The following is a 23,658-nucleotide window of genomic DNA, read 5'->3' as shown; positions in this document are numbered from 1 at the left end:
GGTTTCACAGCTAGGTAACTGCATGGCAATGACATACGGTCAAGTTCATGGACGATAGATACACATAATTTAATTCAGTAAAAACGATAATGAAGCTTTTTTATTCACTGCGCAATGCAGCGAAATTCCGACCGGTCTTCGACTTCGGCGAGCGGGAGGTTGCACACTGGTTTCCAGGACATATGGCGAAAGGTTGGTGTGTTCTGTATTTGAATGAATGAATGAATGGTCTTTATTGTCATTAATATAGTACAGGTACCATACAACGACATTTGGGAGGGGGGGCTCCCCTGGTGCTAGGAAAAAAATACTAAAACAAGAAGGGAAAAGAGCTGGTTTACATAAATAAAGGCTATACACTATCCACTATACTATACTATACAAATAAAACACTGTGCTGTACTCTATGCTATGCTATACATATCCTAACATTTCCTATCTCTGAACCTTCTGTACACGAGGGTTGTCATATTGCACATAGTGTTATTGCACATTCATTTAAAGTGTCGCAGTTTGCAGGTTTGAAATGTTCACAGTTGTATTTCAGTATTGCACTTGATTACAATCATGTAGCTGCCATCAAATTGTCTAGATTGTCCAGGGCCTAGAACCTAAAAAAAAAGTGGATAACTCGTGCGCTTTAATATGCCACGCTGTATATGAAATCAAACAGAGTAGGCAAGGTTAAACATTATTCATGCGGAAAAGAACATGACACGATATGGGAATGTCACGCCATTGGTCTTGTTATAGACATACATGAATCTCTTCTGTCTCCCTTCTTCTCTCAGGTCTAAAGCAAATGAAAGCCAAAATGAAGAGTGTGGACTGCATCATAGAAATACATGATGCCAGAATATCCTTTTATTGAATAAAGAGACCGAACATCACCGACTTCTGTTCTGACTCGGATGTACTTATGCACACATCTTGGCCCATACTATGAATATTAAAACAATAATGCAATACAATCACACACATCCACATTAGCATGGTCTCTTGCTGGGGAAAAGTAATCAACTCTTCAAAACAAACAGAATCCCACTCACAAAATTGCTGTCTAAGTCTAGGATGATTTCTACATTAATGGTGGCCATCTGGGCCACATCACTGTTGGTTCACTGTACCTACGACCTTCCCGTTTATGATGAAGAACGGAGACACCAATCAATCAATCAATCAATCAACAGCCAGAGAAAAGAAACCAGCAACACCCCTTGCCTTATGTATCGACGGTAACATCACAATTGTGTGTCGCTTCATGTTTCCTTAACCGGCACTACATCCCCTTCTCAGGGAGAAACCCTCTTTTCCAGGAGAGTCTAGATGTCAGACCTCACCTACTGGTTCTCAACAAGATGGACTTAGCTGATCTGTCCAACAAACAGGTTGCTGTCTCCCTCCTAGAATACTGTAACAATTGACTCTGTGGAGCTAACCGTTTTGTGATGTTCTTCCATCTCTTTTGTTATCTTTGTAGGGAATCCTGAAACAACTGGCGAAAGATGGAGTTAAGGACGTCCTCTTCACGGATTGTCTCAGACAGAGAGACGACAATGTCAAAAAGGTGTGAGCGAGAGACTGTAGGAAGGGTCACTCTGAAACAGTGTGGACAGTGTTGTAGCCTCGTTGTGTAACCTTACAGTGGAACTGACACATATCAATATGTGTGCATGTTATGTTTCAGTGCATAATGGATGTGATTTGCCATCAGTCACAGGTCTTCACTAGAGGTGGTTTAGAATAGTCATTGACATGAAGGGTTGACTGTCTGTGACTGTCATTGGGTTGATTCTATAATATGTCCCCATGCTGTGTTGCAGCTGGTTCCCATGGTGACAAAGTTGATTCAGAGCCAGCCACGTTTCCACAGGGAAGAGGTGAGCTCTCCACCATTGATTGATTGATTGATTTGTTGATCGATTGAGCATTTGTTTCTGTGCATTTTTGTTGTATACAAGATACTATCTTGGAAATGTGAGTGTTACACAACACTTATGCCCTACTGTATTTACTAATAGAACTCTGACGTGTTTGAAAGCCAGAATAGAAGCTAGAATAGTGATTTGACAGTTTTGACCTAAATCTAATTAGAGTGCTTGCGTTGTTCTCCACATTTATATCCTAACCCTAACCCTCACGAGCAGGATTGAAGACAGAAGTAAAGAATGCAGTGTACTCTACTATACTTCATCTTGAATGAATGAATGAATGAATGGTCTTTATGAATGGTCTTTATTGTCATTGATATAGTACAGGTACCAAACAACGAAATTTGGGGAGGGGGGGCTCCCCTGGTGCTAGGAAAAAAAAAAAAACTAAAAACAAGAAGGGAAAAGAGCTGGTTTACATAAATAAAGGCTATGTACACTATCTACTATACTATACAAATAAAACACTGTGCTGTACTCTATGCTATGCTATACCTATTCTAACATTTCCTATTCTCTGAACCTTATGTACCCTAGGGTTGTCATATTGTACATAGTGTTATTGCACATTCATTTAAAGTGTCGCAGTTTGCAGGTTTGAAATGTACACAGTTGTGTTTCAGTGTTACACTTGATTTCAATCTAGTAGCTGCCATCAATTTGTCTAGGTTGTCCAGGGCCTAGAACCTAGGTCTTTGCTGTGTTCAGGGCCTGAATGGCCCTGGGGTAGAAGCTGAGCTTCAGTCTGTTTGTCCTTGCGAACATGGTCCTGAACCGCCTGTCCGAGGGCAGCCGAGCAAAGTGTTCGTACCCAGGGTGGGATGGGTCTCTGGAGCTAGGGGACCTCCCATACTTCATCTTCATACTGCTCAGTTTCAACCATGTTATTTCTGTGTTTTATATAACATTAAGGATATAAACTACTGCCTGATGGTGATCGGAGTGCCAAACGTTGGGAAGTCGTCACTCATCAATGCATTGAGGAGAACAAACTTAAAGAAAGGTGCTGTATTGAAAACATATGAGATATTCATTTTGAAATAGACATGTTTTACACATGAGAAACAATCTAGGGCTACATCACATACAATTCAGAATGTCCTGTATATTATGTAATGTAGCCACATAGATAGTTTAAAAACATGTCTGTTTGAACATTTGCTTTCCTTGAACAGTGTCATTTACTACATTTTAATTTCAGGTCGAGCGTCTAAAGTAGGAGGGGAACCAGGAATAACTAGAGCAGTCTTGACCAGAATTCAGGTATGCATCCTGCTTCCATTTGTCTTCTCGTTTGTATCCTGTGTTTGTTCCAGGGTATTCAGCCCTGAGTTTTGTGTGTGTGTGTGTGTGTGTGTGTGTGTGTGTGTGTGTGTGTGTGTGTGTGTGTTTTCTGTTGCCTCTACTCAGGTGAGTGAGAGACCCATCATTCACCTACTAGACACCCCTGGAGTCCTCCCTCCCAAGATCGAGAATCTGGAGACGGGCATGAAGCTGGCCCTCTGTGGTGAGTGACTGGAGGTTATGGCTAGATAAATAAAGCTTTACTTACTTTACTAGACATGGCTGCAGTGACATCTAGTGGACATGCATTGGATAATGTGAACCTTCCAAAGCTTCTGTGCCAGCTTTACGGTATATTGAACAAAGTGCCTGTGGTTGAATAATTTGATAGCCCTTTCACACAGTATATTCTCATACATGACATTGAGCTGCCAGAAATACGATATGTTGTTTAAATGATAAACAACCACGATGAATCAATTTCCCTCAATGGCTCAATAATGTTTCTTTCCTCTGATTTCAGGGATGATACTTGACCATTTAGTAGGTGAAGACATCATTGCTGACTATCTGCTGTACTCACTAAACAGACAGGAGAGGTTTAGGTGAGCATTTCCTCTATAAAACATGGCTGACTTGACCCTCTGAGATCTGGCATGGTGTTATTATCAAGCAAATGTTAACTGAAGTGTGTGTGTGTGTGTGTGTGTGTGTGTGTGTGTGTGTGTGTGTGTGTGTGTGTGTGTGTATATAGTTATGTTGAGAGATATGACCTTGGAGAACCCAGTGATGACATCCAGCAGGTTCTCAAACGCATTGCTGTGAAACTGGGAAAGACTCAGCGTGTCAAAGCCATCACAGGAGTGGGTAAGGCACCATTGATATACAGTATAGAGTACTGCTAACCATTACTGGACTGGCTGAACTGCAGACCCATCTCTTCAGGCTACACCTTAACTGTCCCTCCTAAGACCTATTCATCCCCTCTACCCCCCAGTACAGTTAGTTTCTGTACTGTAAATAATTACAATTTTAAAAATCTATGATTCAATTACTTAGACTAATGTATTTGTTGTAAGTCGCTTTGGAATAAAGGCGTCTGCTATATGCCGAAAATGACAAATCAATCTAGAATCTAACCCACCCATACAGTCTAGTAGTGACTAACCATCACTTCTATTAATCTCTGATACACCCCAGAATCCAAACATCCCTTTATAGTCTTAACATAACTCAAGTTGGTGAGAGACCACCGCAGAGAGAAAGACCCCATAATAACCTCACCTGATGCCTCAGATGTATCTAGCCTGACTGGTCCTGTGTTCCTCAGGTAACATCACCATCACCGTTCCCAACTACGCAGCTGCAGCCTACCATTTCATCAGAGCCTTCCGGAAAGGAGAGCTGGGCCACGTCATGCTGGACTGACCTCACTAACAGACTGAATACGCTCACATACAGACTCGGGTGCCGAGTCCTTAGACAGGACTCACTTTGAAGATGGGACCTTTAAGGAAGCAGCTGTGAACCACCAACCACTCTTTAGGAAACACTGCCACTCTACAACACAGTGTGTCAGGTGCCTGGTCTCTACCCACAGTAATGTGGCCTGGTAAAAAAAAATATTGTTTATGAGCATGTACCGTTTTTAACTGTACTTGTCTTTCACCTGAGAAATACTGCATAATATGGGAGATATCCACCCCAGTCTGTCTTAGTACTACGGTCTCTAACACGCCACAGCAGGGTGGACGACGTATCAGACTACTGACAATATCTGACTGTGTACAGAAACTGTTTATTCGCATAAAGACACAGAGTGATAATAAAATCTGTCATTTTCGGAACAGCATCTTGATCGCACAACAGTCGTGGATAGGATAGTTAATACAGTACACTTTATTTACCACAGTTGACATAGCGATACGGTTGATCATTTGCGGTTGCTCCTGAGTGTCTACATTTAGGTGAGCTCTCTCTCGGAGATGGTAGACAAGTGGTTGATCATCTTTGCACCGGAGCTCTCAGAGAGGTGGGTGAGAACAGCATCCTAACCCTGCCTCTCCTGGGTGGCCCTCCACTAGGAGCAAATCGTGACGTTAGAATTATAAGGTTCTATCTCCATTTTTGTCAAAATTGAGTTTTTTACATACCGTAATCTGATCCATTAGGTGTCTATTAATGGCTGTGTGGTGTTATTTTTTAAATGTTGACATTTTTGAGTTAGTAATTAATAAAATACAAAGGTTCCATCTCACAAGACATAATGGAATGTAAAAACTTTGACGCTCAATATCTCTGAACTACCCTAAACGGAGATAGAACCTTATCATTCTAAACGGAGATAGAACCTTATAATCCTAAACTCACGAAATGCTGTGTGTCTCAAATGACGCCTTATTTACCATGTAGTGCACACATTTTTACAAGAACCCTAAATGAAACCTCTTGTTGGGATCAAGTCGAACGTATTGCCGTATATAGTGAATAGGGTTTCATTTTAGCAAGACACATTGTCTTTGAGTTCCCTGAACACTATTGAATGAAGGTGTTATTTCCATGAAATCCTGTGAGATAAAAACAACTTTGAAGCAAGCAGTCAAGTCACGCAAGCAGTCTGGTTTTATCCCAAGATCTAAAATACTTTTCTACTATTTCATAGTGTTAGACATAGTGCAACGTTAATATCAGAAGACTATATGGCACATTGGGAATGAATTGTCATTTGTAATGGAGTGTTTTTATACATTGTACAATGTAAACAATGACTAGTGAATGTTACATGTGTATAAAGAAAGGCAGGTGAGTAAGTCCCTATGGGCAGCTTTTAAATCAACATACATGTATTTACAAATAGATAATATTCACATCTGTATCAATGCGCAGTGAACCATTTATGCTGGCAGTACAATATGTATGCACATTTGACATTTGTCTGCATATACTGTGTATGAAAATAAAGCTTTTTTATTTAAATAGATTTCTAGTTACGATGACAGTGAGAGGTTTTTCCTAACATGACTTGTCAGTGCTTTTTTAACAACCTATTAATCTCTCTAAAGGCTGGCATTAGGCTAAGGATGGGGCGTTAAACATGCAGCCAGGGACACCTGTTGGTGTCGTCCCCATTTCTCCAGTAAACACTGACCCTTTGAAAACATTTGATCTTTTTCACAACATGAGCCACAAATCACACAATAAGTGCTGTTTAAGGAAGGAGATCAAAGAACAATACAGACCCACAATACAACTTTTCCAGCCCAGGGCCCATGGGTACGCAGGCCATGAGTGCTTAGTACTAGTTTAGACTCTACTCTAAATGTGCACTGTCATGACAAGCCATCAACGCATGATCAAACCTTCTGATCTAAAATATACTTTCCAAGATGTATCCATGATATTTAGGGAAAAAAGTTGCAATGACTACAGAAAACACTTGAGTGAGGGTTGTTGGTTCATTTGGAGTTGATCCTGATGTTAGGGACGCAAAGTAATTATTGGTCTTATTGAAATAGTCTCCATCACTATACTCCGAGCTGTCGTCGTCGTTGTTGTTGCGGCGGCGAGAGGCAGAGGCATACCACCCGTCCGCTGTTAACGCGACCGCCACGGCTGCACCGGCTGCTGCTGCGGCGGCCACGCGCACTGGGGACGAGCGCCCGGTGGACCTGTATCGTGAACGGGTACCACCGTTATTCCCGCCACGGTAATGGCCCGCGGATGAACTGCGGGAGGAGGAGTGGCCGCGCGAAGACCCCCGCGCGCCCCCACGGCCCCCGCCCTTGGAGAGCACGGGCTCGTACAGGAACGCAAAGAGCAGGAGACATGTCCAGCACGTGGCGACCCACTGCTTCATCCCCACAGTCAAGAGTCTGTTGAAGTCAAGACAACAAGAGTTAGAAGACAACTCGTGACGTTAGAATTATAAGGTTCTATCTCCATTTTTGTCAAAATGTAGTTTTTTTACATAATAATAATAATAATCTGATCCATTATGTGTTTATTAATGCCTGTGTGGTGTTATTTTTAAAATGTTGCCATTTTTGAGTTAGTAATTCATAAAATACAAAGGTTCCATCTCACAGAACATAATGGAATGTAAAAACTTTGACGCTCAATATCTCTGAACTGCCCTAAACGGAGATAGAACCTTATCATTCTAAACGGAGATAGAACCTTATCATTCTAAACGGAGATAGAACCTTATCATTCTAAACGGAGATAGAACCTTATCATTCTAAACGGAGATAGAACCTTATCATTCTAAACGGAGATAGAACCTTATCTAATCAGTCCAGTTCTTTTTGGATCAGTGCAGTTGGTGGAAGGGAGATGAGGTGAGGAAGCCCCTTTAGGATGTTGAGATGCACCCTTGGTGGTCGACCTTCAGCACTATACACTATCCCAATAACAGGACGTCCCAGTGAGCCTTTGGGACAGTCTCCTCTTTAATTGATGACCCACTGAAGTGACGTCATGATTGTGGGATCAGATTGAGCCTGATGCTTTATTGGCACTCCCTTTGGTAAGACATGACTGTTATATTGTTTCAGGTTAAACAGAAAGCGCATCTTTGGTTGAAGTAGGTCATTTAAAAATAGAACAGGCACAACACACTGGGGACACCCTTTCCTGACTGTCTTCCTTCGAAAATGTGTGTTTCCTAATAACAGTCTGATATGGAATATAAAATAGCCATGTCTAGTAAACACTAACCTCAGGATCTGAATTAGAATCAAGTTTATTGTAATACAAGTATAAGAGAGTGAAATTCTTAGGCGTTGGTTCCTCGGCATTGTAGCAACAACAGAAAACTGGAAATAGTTCTATAAAAAAACATTAAGACTATAGACAATAGAGTAATGTAATAGTAGACAGACATTATAGAAATAGCATGAGTGTAGCCCTGACAGCAGGAAGCAGTAGAATAAAGTGCCTGTGTGCAAAGGGGGACATCTCACCTTGTATGATGATTGAGAGCAAAAATGTAGTCATGAATTTATGTAACTGGAACATTTTTTGGTTAAAACATATTAAGAGGCCATGTTTAATATGCTTTCAATTATATACAATCAGGCTCCTCAATGGTGTTGCTGGTATTCCATATTGCTATTATAATCTGTCTTTTACATTGCAAGCCCATTTTACTCTGAAATGAGACCTATAGCCAATAGATCTGATGGCACATTGTTATTGTAACCACCACCTACTGATAAATGGGAGGAAATGATCATCCTACCTTTCAACGCAAATCCGATCTTCTTTGTTTTCTGGGATGTTTCGGTTTTACTCCACTGGTTTATTGTGTCAGAGATTAAATCAACAATAGCCTATAAAATCTGCTAAGGGCAGGATCGATGTTCAATGGGATGGTCGACCGTTGATTGGATTGTGTGTAATTACCTACATTACCACGACATGTTGATTTTACCCGTCAACCTTTACCGGTTTCATCCCCGATCGCCATAAGATTGTGCAGTTGAGAAAAACGAAAACATGCGCTGAGGAAAAATCGTCTTCTGAGTGCTGCGCTCTAGGCTTGCTGTGATGTTGTAACCATTCTGATCAAAGATGGAGAATAATAGTGGTGGTGGGGATGAGGATGATGAAGATATGATGATGATGAAGATGATGATATGATGATGATGACGATGATGATGATGATGATATGATGATGATGGTGATGATGAAGATGATATGATGATGATGATGATGAAGAAGATGATGATGATGATATGATGAGGATGATGAAGATGATGATGATGATGATGATATGATGATGATGATGAAGATGATGATATGATGATGATGATGATATGATGATGATGATGATGATGATATGATGATGATGATGATGATGATGATGATGATGATGAGATGATGATGATGATGATTGCATGATGATGATGAAGATGATGATATGATGATGATATGATGATGATATGATGATGATGATGATGGTGGTGATGATGATGATGATGATGATATGATGATGATGATGATGATGAGGATGATGAAGAAGATGATGATGATTGCATGATGATGATGAAGATGATGATGATGAAGATGAAGATGATGATATGATGATGATGAAGATGATGATATGATGATGATGATATGATGATGATACATGTTAGTTGTCTTCCTGTTTGTGCTTGGGGCATGCTTGTATTTTCAATGTTGCAACATTTATCTGGTTTAGCCTACTTGAACGAAAAAGGAGACCTTTCTTTCTGGCTTGGGTCAAGGCTGGGGCCAGACAGTTGGAGTTGCCAATGCAATGTGAGAGTGAGTGTAAGTGTTCTGTAACCTGAAAAAAATATACTCTAATAATCACTAATCTGAGATGACTGGATGGGTTAAATTGTAGTGGGCATGTTGCTGTAGCACTTGCGGTCACAATGATATTACCAAAAGTCAGAGGTGCGAGTCAAGTGCACGATTAGGCTATAGCTAATTAGTTTTTCTTTTCACATTATCCATTTTACTGGAGGGAGAATTGATGGGTGCCTAATTGTTCGCCATTATGGTTAGGCTATCTATGCATTTTAACAGCATCTCAATAGCCTAGTGGTTTATTTTCCTTGTGTATCCTTCATCTAATACGAAAAAGAAGGAAGAAAAAAAAAAGCGATATGGCTTTCGGGGCAAGCCCACTTCACAATTCGTGAGCTTAGAATTATACGGTTCTATCTCCGTTTAGGGCAGTTCAGAGATATTGAGCGGTTTTTACATTCCATTATGTTTTGTGAGATGGAACCTTTGTATTTTATGAATTACTAACTCAAAAATGTCAACCTTTTATAAATAACACCACACAGGCATTAATAAACACCTAATGGATCAGAATATGTAAATAAAAAAACTCAATTTTGACAAAAATGGAGATAGAACCTTATAATTCTAACGTCACGACTTCACAATTTCCACAGAAATTCTACCCCTCTCGTTATTGGAAGTCGTATCGTCGCTTCTCCTTATTCCCTCGCTCATTGGCTGTGACGTATCCTCGCTTATCCTTATCCCCTCGCTCATTGGCTGTGACGTATCCTCGCATATCCCTATTCCCTCGCTCATTGGCTGTGACGTCTCGCGTGAATTGGTGGTTTGGTGGTTTGGTTTGGTCGTCATCATCGTGGCTCTATTCTCAATCTCCGTGTGTCTCCGATAAAAATGGCAATGTTTTGCAGAACTGCTGCTGCCCTGATCCTGAAGCCAGTGAGAGGACTCCCTGCCGCCTTCTCCGTCGCACGGCAGTACAGCGCAGGTATAATGCTCTTTGCAAGCTATCTTCTTATTTCTCTTTTGGAGATCATTTTGCAGTGCCCCTGCCACAATGTCATCCAACTTGCCCCGCGTCATAAGATGTGCGACCCTGCAGACAGGTGGATAGCTGGCTCACATAATCGTATCTAATATATATTTTAAATGATACATACTATATAATGTAAAATATGTATGTCAATAAATAACTAGCTAATCTAAATGTGAAAGTTCACGCACAGTTCATCATCGACTGTGTTATTATCACCATTCGAACATGTTTAGATGTTCCTCTGTCTTTATAACTGGAAGCTTGATCAGGTGTCTTGAAAAGTATTAAAAGTTGATAAATCAATTTTGGGAAAATCCAGACCCTTAATAAGTATTAAAAAGTCTTATCACGATTTTATGAGGTCTTGACTTTTGTAGGTATTTTTCTGAATTAGACTCTGTCCAAAGAGTTTGAGTCCTAAAAACTATTAGTAAAACTTCGTGAATTTATTAGTTTTATTAAAAAAACAAAGATGAACCGGAAATTGTGTTGATAGTGGTCTAGTCTGTTGTAAACTAAAACTGTTAAGTTAAAGGTGTCACTGATGTAAACGGTTACAGCTCCAAGTGGTAGTGAGGTCTGGAAAAATATTGACAAGGTCTTTAAAAAGTATTAGAAAGGTGTTGAAATTAACCTCAAGATTCCTGTATATACCCTGAACTAACACTGACTGAGCCACTACAGTACCCATGTTGTTTCCTCAAAGAGCTCAGGCCACCTTTACCCTAGTTCTGAGGTATGACACATGGACCTTACTACGACAGTGGTTCTTATTTCGTTGTTGCACCGAATTTACCTTTAGTCTTGAAGAATGATTGACCATGTCAAGAAGACCTTCTCCTCTCAGAATTCATATACAGTGGGTTCGGAAAGTATTCAGACCCCCTTACATTTTTCACTCTTTGTCATATTGCAGCCATTTGCTAAAATCATTTTCCTCGTTCATGCACACACAGCACCCAATATTGTCAGAAAAACACAGACTTGTAGAAATGTTTGCAGATTTATTACAAAATAAACATTGAAATATCACATGGCCATAAGTATTCAGACCCTTTGCTGTGACACTTGTATATTTAACTCAGGTGCTGTCCAATTCTTCTGATCATCCTTGAGATGGGCCTACACCTTCATTGGAGTCCAGCTGTGCTTAATTATATTGATTGGACTTGATTAGGAAAAGCACACACCTGTCAATAGAAGACCTTACAGCTCACAGTGTAAAGTCAGAGCAAATGAGAATCATGATGTCGAAGGAAGTGGAACTGACTGAAGAGCTGAGAGACAGAATTGTGGCAAGGCACGGATCTGGCCAAGGTGATATTTCAGTGTTTATTTTGTAATAAATCTGCAAACATGTCTACAAGTCTGTGTTTTTCTGACAATATTGGGTGCTGTGTGTGCATGAACGAGGAAAGAAATTAAATTAATTGATTTTAGAAAATGGCTGCAATATGTCAAAGTGTGAAAAACTTAAGGGGCTCTGAATACTTTCCGAACCCACTGTATGTAATAGTTTATGGCAGTCTTATCTAGTGGGAGTGGGACCTGTCAAAGAACAAGTCAGCTCCTGTCCTGCAGATAGAATATCTCTCACTGGTGATCTGTTAATACATCACCTGTGGGTTCCTGTGTAGATGGTGACTGACGGCAGTTTAAAGGTCACGACGAGGAGCCTTGGACTGGTGAGCTCACACTGGTGCGTGTGTTTCCAGGTGGTCAGTATGAGTATATCCTGGTGGAGAAGCGTGGTGAGAAGCAGGATGTCGGTTTTATCCAGCTGAACCGGCCCAAGGCATTGAATGCTCTCTGTGATGGGTTGATGACGGAGCTGGGACAGGCGCTGGATGCCTTCGAGGTTGACGGACAGGTGGGAGCCGTTGTCATCACTGGCAGTGATAGAGCCTTTGCAGGTGAGGGGAGTGTGTGCGTCTACCAGAATCTGATGGACTGTTATAGCATTAAAAGCTTTTTGCTTCATGATGTGTGTCTGTCTAAGATGATGATTATTATTTGATTATATTTATTATATAATTGTAACCAGGGAGTAGCTAAAAGGACTGTAGAATTTAGGAAGGGCTGGTTATCTAACTAACTCTGAGCTAAATAGGCAGTGTAGGAGGATAGAGGCAGGGGGCGCCAGCAACCCTTTAGACTAGCATTACTATCGTTAGCATTAGCATTAGCATTAGCATTAGCATTAGCATTAGCTAACAGACGACTAAACACACAGCAACGGTATCCCATATGAACAAACACATTTATTTACACAAATGATATATACATCCCCATATATATACTCCCTCCCCGCCGGCCACACACACACTCAATCACTCACTCACAGTACCTAGCCTGGAAAAGGCTTAGAGTCCCGGACTGCAAGGAGCGCGTTGAGGCCTGGTTGGAGCTCGCATGTGCTTCGAGGAAGGCAGCAGACAAAGGGGGGGGTGACGTAGCAACTTGAAGGGAAAGGGCCTTCTTCGTAGTCCACGACGAGGTGTGAATGGCTCAGGTCCGGTGGTCCACGGTCGGTCGCAATCCACCTCGTGAAGGCGACGGCTCTGTCCAGCTTGGGTCTCGCTTGGTCCAACGTTAGCAGCCGGCGGCTGGCAAGGCTGGCTAACGGGGACACAGCTAAACTAGGCTAGCGCTGCTAACCCACTAAACTCCGAACTCCCGCGGTGATGCGGGCAGCCAGTGATTCACCACCAACAGTCTATGCCAAAGGCAGGTCTCCTCCGACACTCAGAGTCTCCCGTTCTCCTTGTGGACTGTTGTGAGATGTTGAATGGCTGCTGTAAGGTTTGCCCTCTGTCACAGTTGTGAACTCAATAATCACTCTTCAGGTCTTCAGCTTCAGCACGGTGTGCGTGTTACTGACTCCGCCATCTTAGATCGACTTCTCGTTTTCTCTGCTTCTTCTCACTCTCGTTACTCTCATCACTCTGACCACAGACCACTTCCGTCGCTATATATACACCAACCGAACCTAGCATCCGGGTCACGGACACAGCATCCGGGTCACGGACACACCCCGGATATACCACGTCATCAAACATATACATAAACATTACAATAACAATACATACACTTCACGAAAACGTACATGAATAGTATGGAAAATAATAAAGGAAATAACAGGGGCAAAATAGGGCTGATTTGGGAAAACTAACTGGCTCTAAATTGTGGGCCTTCATAACAGCCGCCCCATGAAACCCTTGGTTTCATTTAACTATGGAAGGCACACTGGCTAGGCTGCTCTAGCAGCGTGAGGTAGGAGGTGATAGTGTCCTTCGTAATTTGAGGGAGCTCAATCAGGCGTGCCACAGGTCGGGTGTAAGTGCGACCACCAACGTCCACGATGGCCGTCCGCACCCTTCCATCCGGACCCGGCAGGACCTTGGTCACTCTGCCTGTCTGCCAGGCGGCGCGTGGAAGGGACTGGTCGATCACCAGTACCACGGCACCTTCGGACAAGTTGTCTCTCTCCCTCGTCCACTTCTGCCTGACTTGCAGGGTCGGCAGGTAGTGCAGTATGAACTGCCTCCAAAACTGGTCCGCGAGCACCTGGCTGTGCCTCCACCATCTTCTTCCGGTGAGCTCTGCAGGGTCGTAGACTACCTGAGGCAGTGCAGAGTCTCGCCGCCCCATCAGCAAGAAGTTGGGCGTAATGGGATCCAGATCTGCTACATCACTGGAGGTATAGCCTAGGGGCCGGGAGTTCAAGATGCCCTCAATCTCTGCTAGTACCGTCTCGAGCACCTCATCGGTAGGCACCTTCTGTCCGAGAATGGTACGTAGGACGTTCTTTACTGAGCGAATCTCCCGCTCCCAGGCTCCCCCGAAGTGTGGAGCGTTTGGGGGGTTGAACTCAAACTTCACTTGCTGGGAGGCGAGTCTGTCACGGGCCTCCTCAGTCATCGCAGCGTAGCTCGCCCTCAGCTCGGCCTCACCACCGACGAAGTTGGTGCCTCTGTCCGACCGGAGGGTCTTAGGGGTCCCTCGCCTGGAGGTGAACCTCTTGAAGGACATGAGGAAGCTGTCGCTTGTGAGCTGGTGCAGAACTTCCAGGTGCATTGCTCTCGTCGTCAGGCACGTGTAGATGATGCCCCACCGCTTTTCGGAGGCTCGCCGGTTTCGGACTAGGAGTGGCCCGAAACAGTCGACCCCAGTAGAGTGGAACGGAGCCTGTCTCAGTCGCAGCCGGTCCTCGGGCAGATCGGACATCATGGGCTGCGGCGGCGTGGCTCGCCACCTCTGGCAGTCCGAGCAGGACCTTTGATATCTCCGTACCGCCTCCCGTCCATGGAGTATCCAGAATCTCCGTCGTACCTCCGCGAAGACACGCTCTCCACCCGCGTGCTGCACTTTGTCATCATGGTGCTTGATGACCAATCTGGTGACCTGATGCTTAGTGGGAAGCACGATGGGATGCTTCGTGTCTAGGTCTAGATCTTGAGCGCGGCGCAGTCTGCCACCCACGCGAATGAGAACACGTCGAGCTCTGGAGCTAAGCCGCGGAGTCTACTGTCCGAGGGGATCGGCTTCCCTTTCTCGAGACACTCCCGCTCTCGGGAGAAGGCATCCTGTTGGGCACTCTGCAGCACCAGGAGCTCCGCCGCGGTGTAATCTTCGGCGCTGAGCGTAGTATCTAGGGGTAGACCGGCCTTGGAGCAGAACATCCTCTTCTGCAGCTCTTCGAGCGTCGCACACTCCTCTCCTGGAGTAGTCTCAGGGTCTACGACCTGGGTGACTCCGCAGAACAACGTCTTACGCAGCTCTTTGTCCTCTCAGTCTTCGGCTAACGCCGGCGTGGCTGGCCACTCTGACTCCCGCTCCTGTAGGAAGTCTGGTCCCGTGTGATACAGGTGCGGCTCAGCCAGATCCTGGAGAGTTGCCCCTCTCGTGATGACGTCAGCAGGGTTCCTCTTGGTGTCTACATAACGCCAGCAGTTCACCTCAGTCAACTCCAGAATCTCTGCGACTCGGGTGCCCACGAACACCTTATACCGACATGAGCTGGACTTCAACCACTGGAGGACGGTAGTTGAGTCTGACCACATGGTGACGCTCATCAGAGGTAGCTGGAGCTCGTCGAGCAGGAACCTTCCCAGTTGCGCGCCGTTCAGGGCAGCACACAGCTCCAGTCTTGGGATGGACTGTTGCTTTTTCGGCGCCACTCGGGAACGTGCCAGGACAAACGAGACGTGGACTTCACCTCCAAGCTCTGCCGCTCTGACGTATGCCACGGACCCGTACGCCATCTCCGAGGCGTCGCAGAATACATGTAGCGTGATGACACTCCTCTCTAGGTCCGTGGAGGGAGGGAAGTAGCTCCGCTGCAGCTTGATGTGCTGGAGAGTGGGAAGTTCCTGCTCCCAGGCCTTCCACTTCTCTTCTAGGTGACGAGGCAGAGGATCGTCCCATCCTCGTTCTTGGGCCCACAGCTCCCGGACAAGCACCTTGGCCATCGTCGTGAAGGGAGCGATATATCCCAGTGGGTCGTACTGGCTCGCTAGAGTGCTGTATATCGTTCTCATCGTGACGCGTTGGGGCTTGGCAGGCTTATTGCGATAGCGTAGAGTGTCGGTCTGGAACTGCCAGATAAGTCAGAGCGTCATCTCCTGAGCATCATCTGGTGAGTGAGAGACCCAAGCCTCGCTGCTGGTCGAGGTGGCCTCCTTCGGGAGGTCTCTGATGACTTGCGGGTCGTTGCTGGCCCACTGGCAGATCTCAAATCCACCCTCCTGGAGATGAGCACGCAGGTCCTGGACTAGCTGACGGGCTTCCGTGGCTGTCTTCGAACTGTGGAGGCAGTTGTCCACGTAAAAGCTCTTATGGACGGCGTCAAACACTCCAGGAGGTGCCGTCTCCTGCGCGGCGTGAGTCTGTAGCGCATAGGTAGCGCAACAGGGGCTGCAGGTTGTCCCGAAGGGTAGCACCTCCCACTGGTAGATAGAGGGGTCGGGGTCGCTCGGGTCCTCTCTCCAGAGAAACCTCATGAGTGGCTTGTCTTCCTCCAACATCCTGACCTGGTGAAACATTCGCTTAATGTCACCACTGACTGCGATCGGCTGCTGACGGAAGCGCACCAGAACTCCCAAGAGGGCTGGGGTCAAGGTTGGACCAGGGAGAAGATAGTGGTTGAGGTTGAGCTTCCCCACCTGGTAGCTACAGTTGAAGACCACTCGGTTCTTCCCGTTGTGGTGAACATTGTGGTGCGGGAGGTACCAAGACTCGGCACTCTGGTTCGCCTCGGCTGGCTCAAGCTTCTTCACCAGACCGGACTCCGTCAGTTTCTTCATCTCAGTTCTGTAAGAAGCAGCAAGGACCTCGTCCTTCCTCATACGCTTCTCAGTGCTGGTCAGACACTGTAGGACGGTTCGAGGGGATACTCGAAACTCTGGCATGGGTTCTCTTCGGAGTAGTGGTGTGACGTATCTCTTCACGCCCTGGACTTCGATACGCACTGTCTTTGCTTTAAGGAGGTCTATGGCGTAGACGTCCTCCTTTGACCGTACGTAGAGCTTCTCATTCTTGTAGGGCGCAACGTCTAGCGTCCACAGCTTCTGGACGTTGTCTAGTAGCGCCGCATTCATGGAGTCCACACTGGTGTGAAGGCAGTCGATGGTCTGCACTTCTTCGGTGCGGACATGGAGGGATGACGTAGCTCTCCCGTCTCTATCTCTCCACTCGGTAGCGCCTTGGAGGGCCCACCCAAGCGCAGTCTTAACAGCCATCGGGCAGCCTCGTGGTCCTCTCAGCGGAGGACGGAGCGACACGATCAGTGCAGCGTTGTCCGAGCCGATGAGAAGGGTTGGCTCCGCTCCTTCTATCGGATGTAGGTCTACTCGCCGTAGGTGGGAATATCTTGCGCGTAATCTCTCCAGGGGGTAGTCGTAGCGGGAGAGCGCTAGCTGGTCTGCGGTGAAGACATTCTGAAGCCGATATCTATCCGACGGCCGCCCCGCCGGGGAGATAGAGAAGTTGATTCTCGCCCCGGTGACCTCTTTAAGGTCGCGACGTATCGTGCGCAGAGTCAGCTTCTCCTCAGTCCCGTGGAGCCCCAACTGGCGCACTGCCTCCTGGAGGAGGATGGTCCGTTCCGACCCGTCGTCTAGAACGGCGTACGTGTCGTACACAGCGTTGTTGTGGTGCAGTCGGACCTTCACCACCTTCAGTAGGACCTTGGAGCCGCTGCTCTGGGTTGGGTCTAGATAGTAGACAGGTGTTTCCTCTTCCGGTGCGCTACCGGACCTAGGGCTTCTGGTGCCCTCCGTGGACCTGGCGAGGGAGACCTCGTGTAGGATGTTGAGGTGGACCTCCTCACAGCGGTTGCACTTTCTTCTCAAGGTGCAGTTCTTAGCCAGATGGTCGCGTCCACAGTTCCAGCACCTCTTGTTCTCCTCGAGCCACCTCTGCTTGGCCTCGGTACTCAGGTTGTTGAAGTCACTGCACTCATTGAACCAGTGCTCGCTGGTGCAGTACGGGCATGGCGGTGGACCTCTCCGTCCCTTTTGAGGGGGTTGAGAGGAATCCTTTCCCTCAGGTCGGGCTTTCCTCTCTCTCCGAGGCTCCTCCTCCGTGTGCAGCACTCCTACTGGGCGTCCTCTGTTCGAGCTCGGCCTGTCCCAGCGGTCTCCCTTCTCCCTCTCCTTCTTCGGCTCAGCGTAACCCATGGCGTCTACGTTGGTGTCATGCACTTCCTCCAGTAGGAACTCCGCGAAGGCAGCCATGCTCAGACCCAACTTCCCGGGGTTACGAACGCGCTGCTGTCGCCGGAACCTCTCCTGCCGGAAGCGTGGGATCTTGCGGAGCAGCCGCTCTACGTTGGAGGTGCTGTTGATCTCGCTGGCGCCAGCTGGGCCCTGCGTCTTCAGCATTCCAACCAAGGTGTGCACGCGGAGCGCGAAGTCATCTAGCGCCCGTTCATCCTTGATGGGGGCCTGCTGTTCGAGGGCTTGCAGTTCAGCAAGGGCGTGGTTCCAGGGACGACCGTAGCGGGCATCCAAGTCGGCGAGCGCTCTGGTGTAAGGTGTCGGTGCGGAGGCATGGGCCAGAACCATGTTGTGGGCTCTGGGGTTCCTCACATGCTGAAGGAGAATCGCATATTTGTAGGACTCTGAGCAGGAGTCGTCCAAGAGCGTGTCTAGGCAGATGCGTAGTTCCACATACTGGCTCCTGTCCTCGTCCTTGAAGAAGGGGAACTTGGGTCCCTCCACCTGGGGAAACATCCTGTAGTGGATGATCGGGGCTGGAGTGACGGTCTGGGTGTCCGGCCTGCATGCCTCTTGGTTCACTGGAGGACCTAGGGGTGTGCTACGCTCTTGGGGAATGGCTCCCCTCCCGGGCAGCGACGCTGGCTCCCTCTGGGCCGCGTAGCGGTCGGGTCCCTGGTCCTCTTCTTTCCAGGTGGTCAGCTGGGCCTGTAGTTGGACAGTCATGGCGGGGGTCATGGAGCCATCGGCGGGGGGTTCAGGAGATGGCCCTCGAGAGGGCCGTGCGGATGATGCTCTGGAGCTACGGGCCGACGGAGCTCTGCTGATGCACACGTCGCGCATGGTCTGCATCATTTCCTCCATCTTCTCCGCGTGCAGTTGCTCTCTCGCCATCTGCCTCTCCGCCGCGCGTTCCGCCCCCTCCATCTGGAGGCGCTCGCGCTCGAACTGGATGCGTTCCCTCTCTAACGCCTCCTGGCGCTGTCTCTCCGCCGCACGTTCCCTCTCTAACGCCTCCTGGCGCTGTCTCTCCGCCGCACGTTCCGCTCCGTTCATCTGGAGGCGTTCACGCTCGATCTGGAGGCGTTCACGTTCTAGCGCCTCCTGGCGCTGTCTCTCCGCCGCATGTTCCGCTCCGTTCATCTGGAGGCGTTCACGTTCTAGCGCCTCCTGGCGCTGCCTCTCCGCCGCGCGTTCCGCCCCCTCCATCTGGAGGCGTTCACGCTCGAACTGGAGGCGTTCCCGCTCTAACGCCATCTCGGCCTGTTGGCGCATACATTCTGACAGCGCGGCACTACTCCCTCTGGAGTGCAGGCTATCCGCCCCAGAGGCAGAACTGCCCACGGAAACCCTGGACCGGGAGGAAGCCACTGAACGGCAGGAGCTAGGTCTCGAGCGCGCCGTACTGGGAGGCAGATCGTTAAGGCTGAGGCCCTCCCTCTTCCGCCCGCAGGCGCTGTCGGACCGGGCCTCTCCTTCCTGCTCTTCCGTTTCTACGGCAAAACCCTGCTGTTCTGCCATCTCATCCTCAGGCTGGTGCTCTTTGATGGCTGTCTCGGTGCTAGCCACCCGCGCGCCGGCGGACACCTCGGCCTCTCCGACCACTGTATCCCGTGGAGTGCGCTCCTCACTACCACTCAGTGAGCTTTCGAGCTCAAGCTCATACTCCTGTAACCTCGGAGGCAACCGCGGGACTCTCTGTGGTCGTGGCTCTGGCTCAGGGGGCGGAGAAGGGGGGGTAACTGTCTTGTCTGGTTGGCTGCGCTCAGCCATGCTATCACTACACAACCTATCCGGCTCGAAGGACCAATTGTAACCAGGGAGTAGCTAAAAGGACTGTAGAATTTAGGAAGGGCTGGTTATCTAACTAACTCTGAGCTAAATAGGCAGTGTAGGAGGATAGAGGCAGGGGGCGCCAGCAACCCTTTAGACTAGCATTACTATCGTTAGCATTAGCATTAGCATTAGCATTAGCATTAGCTAACAGACGACTAAACACACAGCAACGGTATCCCATATGAACAAACACATTTATTTACACAAATGATATATACATCCCCATATATATACTCCCTCCCCGCCGGCCACACACACACTCAATCACTCACTCACAGTACCTAGCCTGGAAAAGGCTTAGAGTCCCGGACTGCAAGGAGCGCGTTGAGGCCTGGTTGGAGCTCGCATGTGCTTCGAGGAAGGCAGCAGACAAAGGGGGGGGTGACGTAGCAACTTGAAGGGAAAGGGCCTTCTTCGTAGTCCACGACGAGGTGTGAATGGCTCAGGTCCGGTGGTCCACGGTCGGTCGCAATCCACCTCGTGAAGGCGACGGCTCTGTCCAGCTTGGGTCTCGCTTGGTCCAACGTTAGCAGCCGGCGGCTGGCAAGGCTGGCTAACGGGGACACAGCTAAACTAGGCTAGCGCTGCTAACCCACTAAACTCCGAACTCCCGCGGTGATGCGGGCAGCCAGTGATTCACCACCAACAGTCTATGCCAAAGGCAGGTCTCCTCCGACACTCAGAGTCTCCCGTTCTCCTTGTGGACTGTTGTGAGATGTTGAATGGCTGCTGTAAGGTTTGCCCTCTGTCACAGTTGTGAACTCAATAATCACTCTTCAGGTCTTCAGCTTCAGCACGGTGTGCGTGTTACTGACTCCGCCATCTTAGATCGACTTCTCGTTTTCTCTGCTTCTTCTCACTCTCGTTACTCTCATCACTCTGACCACAGACCACTTCCGTCGCTATATATACACCAACCGAACCTAGCATCCGGGTCACGGACACAGCATCCGGGTCACGGACACACCCCGGATATACCACGTCATCAAACATATACATAAACATTACAATAACAATACATACACTTCACGAAAACGTACATGAATAGTATGGAAAATAATAAAGGAAATAACAGGGGCAAAATAGGGCTGATTTGGGAAAACTAACTGGCTCTAAATTGTGGGCCTTCATAACAATAATGATTATATTATATGGTTATAATTATTATTTCAATGTATTTCAGCGGGGGCAGACATCAAGGAGATGCAGAATCGGACATTCCAGGAGTGTTACAGTGGCAACTTCCTGGCTCATTGGAACAAAGTGTCCACAGTGAAGAAGCCGGTGATCGCTGCTGTCAATGGGTTTGCTGTGAGTAGCGTAGCTGTAACGCACTACAAGTGTGTGACATAAACCAGTGTGTCTCAAAGTTCGTCCGGGGACCTACTGTATGTGCTGGATTTTAAGGGTGGCCAATTACCTGAACAACACTGAGAATCATCTATTTGGGTCTCACTAACTTTGGCCAAACACTCACTCTGTCTCTGGCTGTGTTGTGTTGTTTCAGCTGGGAGGGGGCTGTGAGCTGGCTATGATGTGTGACATCATCTATGCTGGAGAGAAGGCTCAGTTTGGTCAACCAGAGATCCTGCTGGGGACCATCCCAGGTAAAGTCTCTTCTTCCTGGACACAGGTTCACTTTGTAAAAGTTGAACAAACAGAATCAAGCACACGTTCACACAGCTCAATTAATAGGCCCTGAACACAGCAAAGACCTAGGTTCTGGGCCCTGGACAGTCTGGACGGATTGATGGCAGCTGCTGGATTGAAAAATCAGGTGTAGTGCTGAGGCACAAATGTGTACATTTCAAGCCTGCAAACTGCGACACTTTAAATGAATGTGCAATAACACTATGTGCAATATGACAACCCTAGGGTACATAAGGTTGCAGAGAAATAGGAAATGTTAGAATAGGTATAGCATAGCATAGAGTACAGCACAGTGTTTTATCTGTACAGTATAGTATAGTGGATAGTGGACATAGCCTTTATTTATGTAAACCAGCTCCTTTCCCTTCTTGTTTTTTTAGTTTTTTTTTTCTCTCTTTCCTAGCACCAGGGGAGCCCCCCCCCTCCCAAATTTCGTTGTTTGGTACCTGTACTGTATTAATGACAATAAAGACCATTCATTCATTCATAATAAGCACTGGACTGACGTTATATACTGTGCTTGCACTTTACAAACACTTGTTAACACATACAGTATATTGTATTTCATAGATATTGCGGGAATTAAATGTTTTAGATCTTGACTATCTGATTCCTGAAGGGGCAGGGCAGGGGTCGAGGCTAGGGGGAGAGGACGCCGTTTTCATTTTGTGCCCTGTCTGTAGTTTAGGTCAAACCTGTCTAAATGCCGTTTCGGACAAGCAAGATGTAGCAGTGACACCAACCCCGGGTTCACTCAACCGAGAGCAGGGGCTTCAGATTTCTGAGTTTCATTTCCCCCCTGAGTTTCTCCTCCCTGCTAGTTATGCATGTATATGTTTGGCAAGAAAGAAGGAATCTACTCTAGTACCTCTGGTTGTTCTGTCTATTGTCCCGGTCGTCCTGACTCTCTGTATGTCCATAGGGGCTGGTGGCACACAGAGACTGACTCGTGCAGTAGGGAAATCCCTGGCAATGGAGATGGTACTGACAGGAGACAGGATCAATGCACAGGAGGCCAAGCAGTCAGGTAACACACACACACACACTCACATTATACACATATACGTCTGAGCACAGGGGGCCAAGTATTCGAGGAACCCGCTCACAAACACTGTTGTCTTTTGTGTGTCTTTCAGGTCTCGTCAGTAAGATTTGCCCCGTGGATCAGCTTGTGTCGGAAGCCATTAAATGTGGGGAGAAGATTGCTAGTAACTCCAAGATCGTCTCTGCCATGGCTAAAGAGGCCGTTAACGCAGGTGTGTGAGAAGCTGTGTTTTTTGACTGTGTATATTCTGCATTCATATTATTATGTATATTATGGGTACCTTTGGCCAAGAAGCAAGACAAAAGACAAACTGAGAAAAAGTACATTCATCAAGACCCACCCCCTTGGTTTACAAACAGAAATGAAACTTTCAGATATCAGCTTTCCCCCCCCCATTGTATTGGTTATTGATGGGCTAACTATTTATCATATAGAATATTGACTTGTTTAACTTGTCACTGTATAATTAACTGGTGTATGTGCTGCAGCCTACGAGCTGACTCTGGCTGAGGGGAATCGGTTGGAGAAACGGTTATTCCATTCCACATTTGCCACAGTGAGTAATGAATGAATGAATGAATGGTCTTTATTGTCATTGATATAGTACAGGTACCAAACAATGACATTTGGGAGGGGGGGCTCCCCTGGTGCTAGGAAAAAAAAACTAAAAACAAGAAGGGAAAAGAGCTGGTTTACATAAATAAAGGCTATGTACACTATCCATTATACTATACTATACAAATCAAAACACTGTGCTGTACTCTATGCTATGCTATACCTATTCTAACATTTCCTATCTATAATAAACCAAATGATACATTTAATTTGTAACATTTCATTACAGAAGACAATCTGAAAGTGCTGTACATAAAGTGTGTG

At 46.9% G+C, this 23,658-nt stretch overlaps 3 protein-coding genes across 4 annotated transcripts in view; 2 read left to right on the top strand and 1 right to left on the bottom strand.

Moving 5' to 3' along the window:
• The first annotated feature begins 27 nt into the window (after positions 1-27).
• mtg1 (mitochondrial ribosome-associated GTPase 1) lies at positions 28-6,095 on the top strand. The gene is made up of 11 exons (XM_080540604.1): positions 28-192; positions 792-856; positions 1,284-1,388; positions 1,481-1,567; positions 1,824-1,880; positions 2,844-2,934; positions 3,133-3,194; positions 3,342-3,438; positions 3,739-3,820; positions 3,970-4,082; positions 4,546-6,095. Exons 1-11 carry the CDS (start codon positions 90-92, stop codon positions 4,641-4,643), a joined length of 960 nt encoding a protein of 319 aa, XP_080396730.1. The 5' UTR covers positions 28-89; the 3' UTR covers positions 4,644-6,095.
• A 194-nt stretch (positions 6,096-6,289) lies between these two features.
• sprn (shadow of prion protein) lies at positions 6,290-7,071 on the bottom strand (the record flags this gene model as incomplete). The annotated part of the gene is made up of 2 exons (XM_080526143.1): positions 6,290-6,381; positions 6,741-7,071. 2 exons carry the CDS (start codon positions 7,069-7,071, stop codon positions 6,290-6,292), a joined length of 423 nt encoding a protein of 140 aa, XP_080382269.1.
• Positions 7,072-10,344: 3,273 nt separating this feature from the next.
• The window catches only part of echs1 (enoyl CoA hydratase, short chain, 1, mitochondrial), a 418,160-nt gene continuing 404,846 nt past the window's right edge, over positions 10,345-23,658 (top strand). For both annotated transcript variants that reach the window (XR_013937789.1, XM_080545205.1), the window contains exons 1-7: positions 10,345-10,482; positions 12,246-12,443; positions 21,268-21,395; positions 21,592-21,691; positions 22,657-22,761; positions 22,871-22,990; positions 23,268-23,335. Coding sequence is in view for 1 of the 2 variants with exons in the window: in XM_080545205.1 (XP_080401331.1) it covers positions 10,389-10,482; positions 12,246-12,443; positions 21,268-21,395; positions 21,592-21,691; positions 22,657-22,761; positions 22,871-22,990; positions 23,268-23,335 (813 nt within the window). In the remaining variant the exon portion in view is untranslated. The remainder of the gene's footprint in view (positions 10,483-12,245; positions 12,444-21,267; positions 21,396-21,591; positions 21,692-22,656; positions 22,762-22,870; positions 22,991-23,267; positions 23,336-23,658) is intronic.

Source organism: Nansenia antarctica (genome assembly GCF_963989245.1).
Source record: "Nansenia antarctica genome assembly, chromosome: 1".
In the NCBI taxonomy this organism is placed as follows: Eukaryota; Metazoa; Chordata; class Actinopteri; order Argentiniformes; family Microstomatidae; genus Nansenia; species Nansenia antarctica.
This window is presented reverse-complemented; position numbering and strand designations above follow the sequence as displayed.

Excerpts from the sequence above, each read along its gene's own strand:
- mtg1 (XM_080540604.1), top strand. The coding sequence starts at position 90 with ATGAAGCTTTTTTATTCACTGCGCAATGCAGCGAAATTCCGACCGGTC. Across the intron at positions 1,568-1,823 it reads GAGACGACAATGTCAAAAAG|CTGGTTCCCATGGTGACAAA; the intron begins GTGTGAGCGAGA and ends GCTGTGTTGCAG. Across the intron at positions 3,439-3,738 it reads CATGAAGCTGGCCCTCTGTG|GGATGATACTTGACCATTTA; the intron begins GTGAGTGACTGG and ends CTCTGATTTCAG.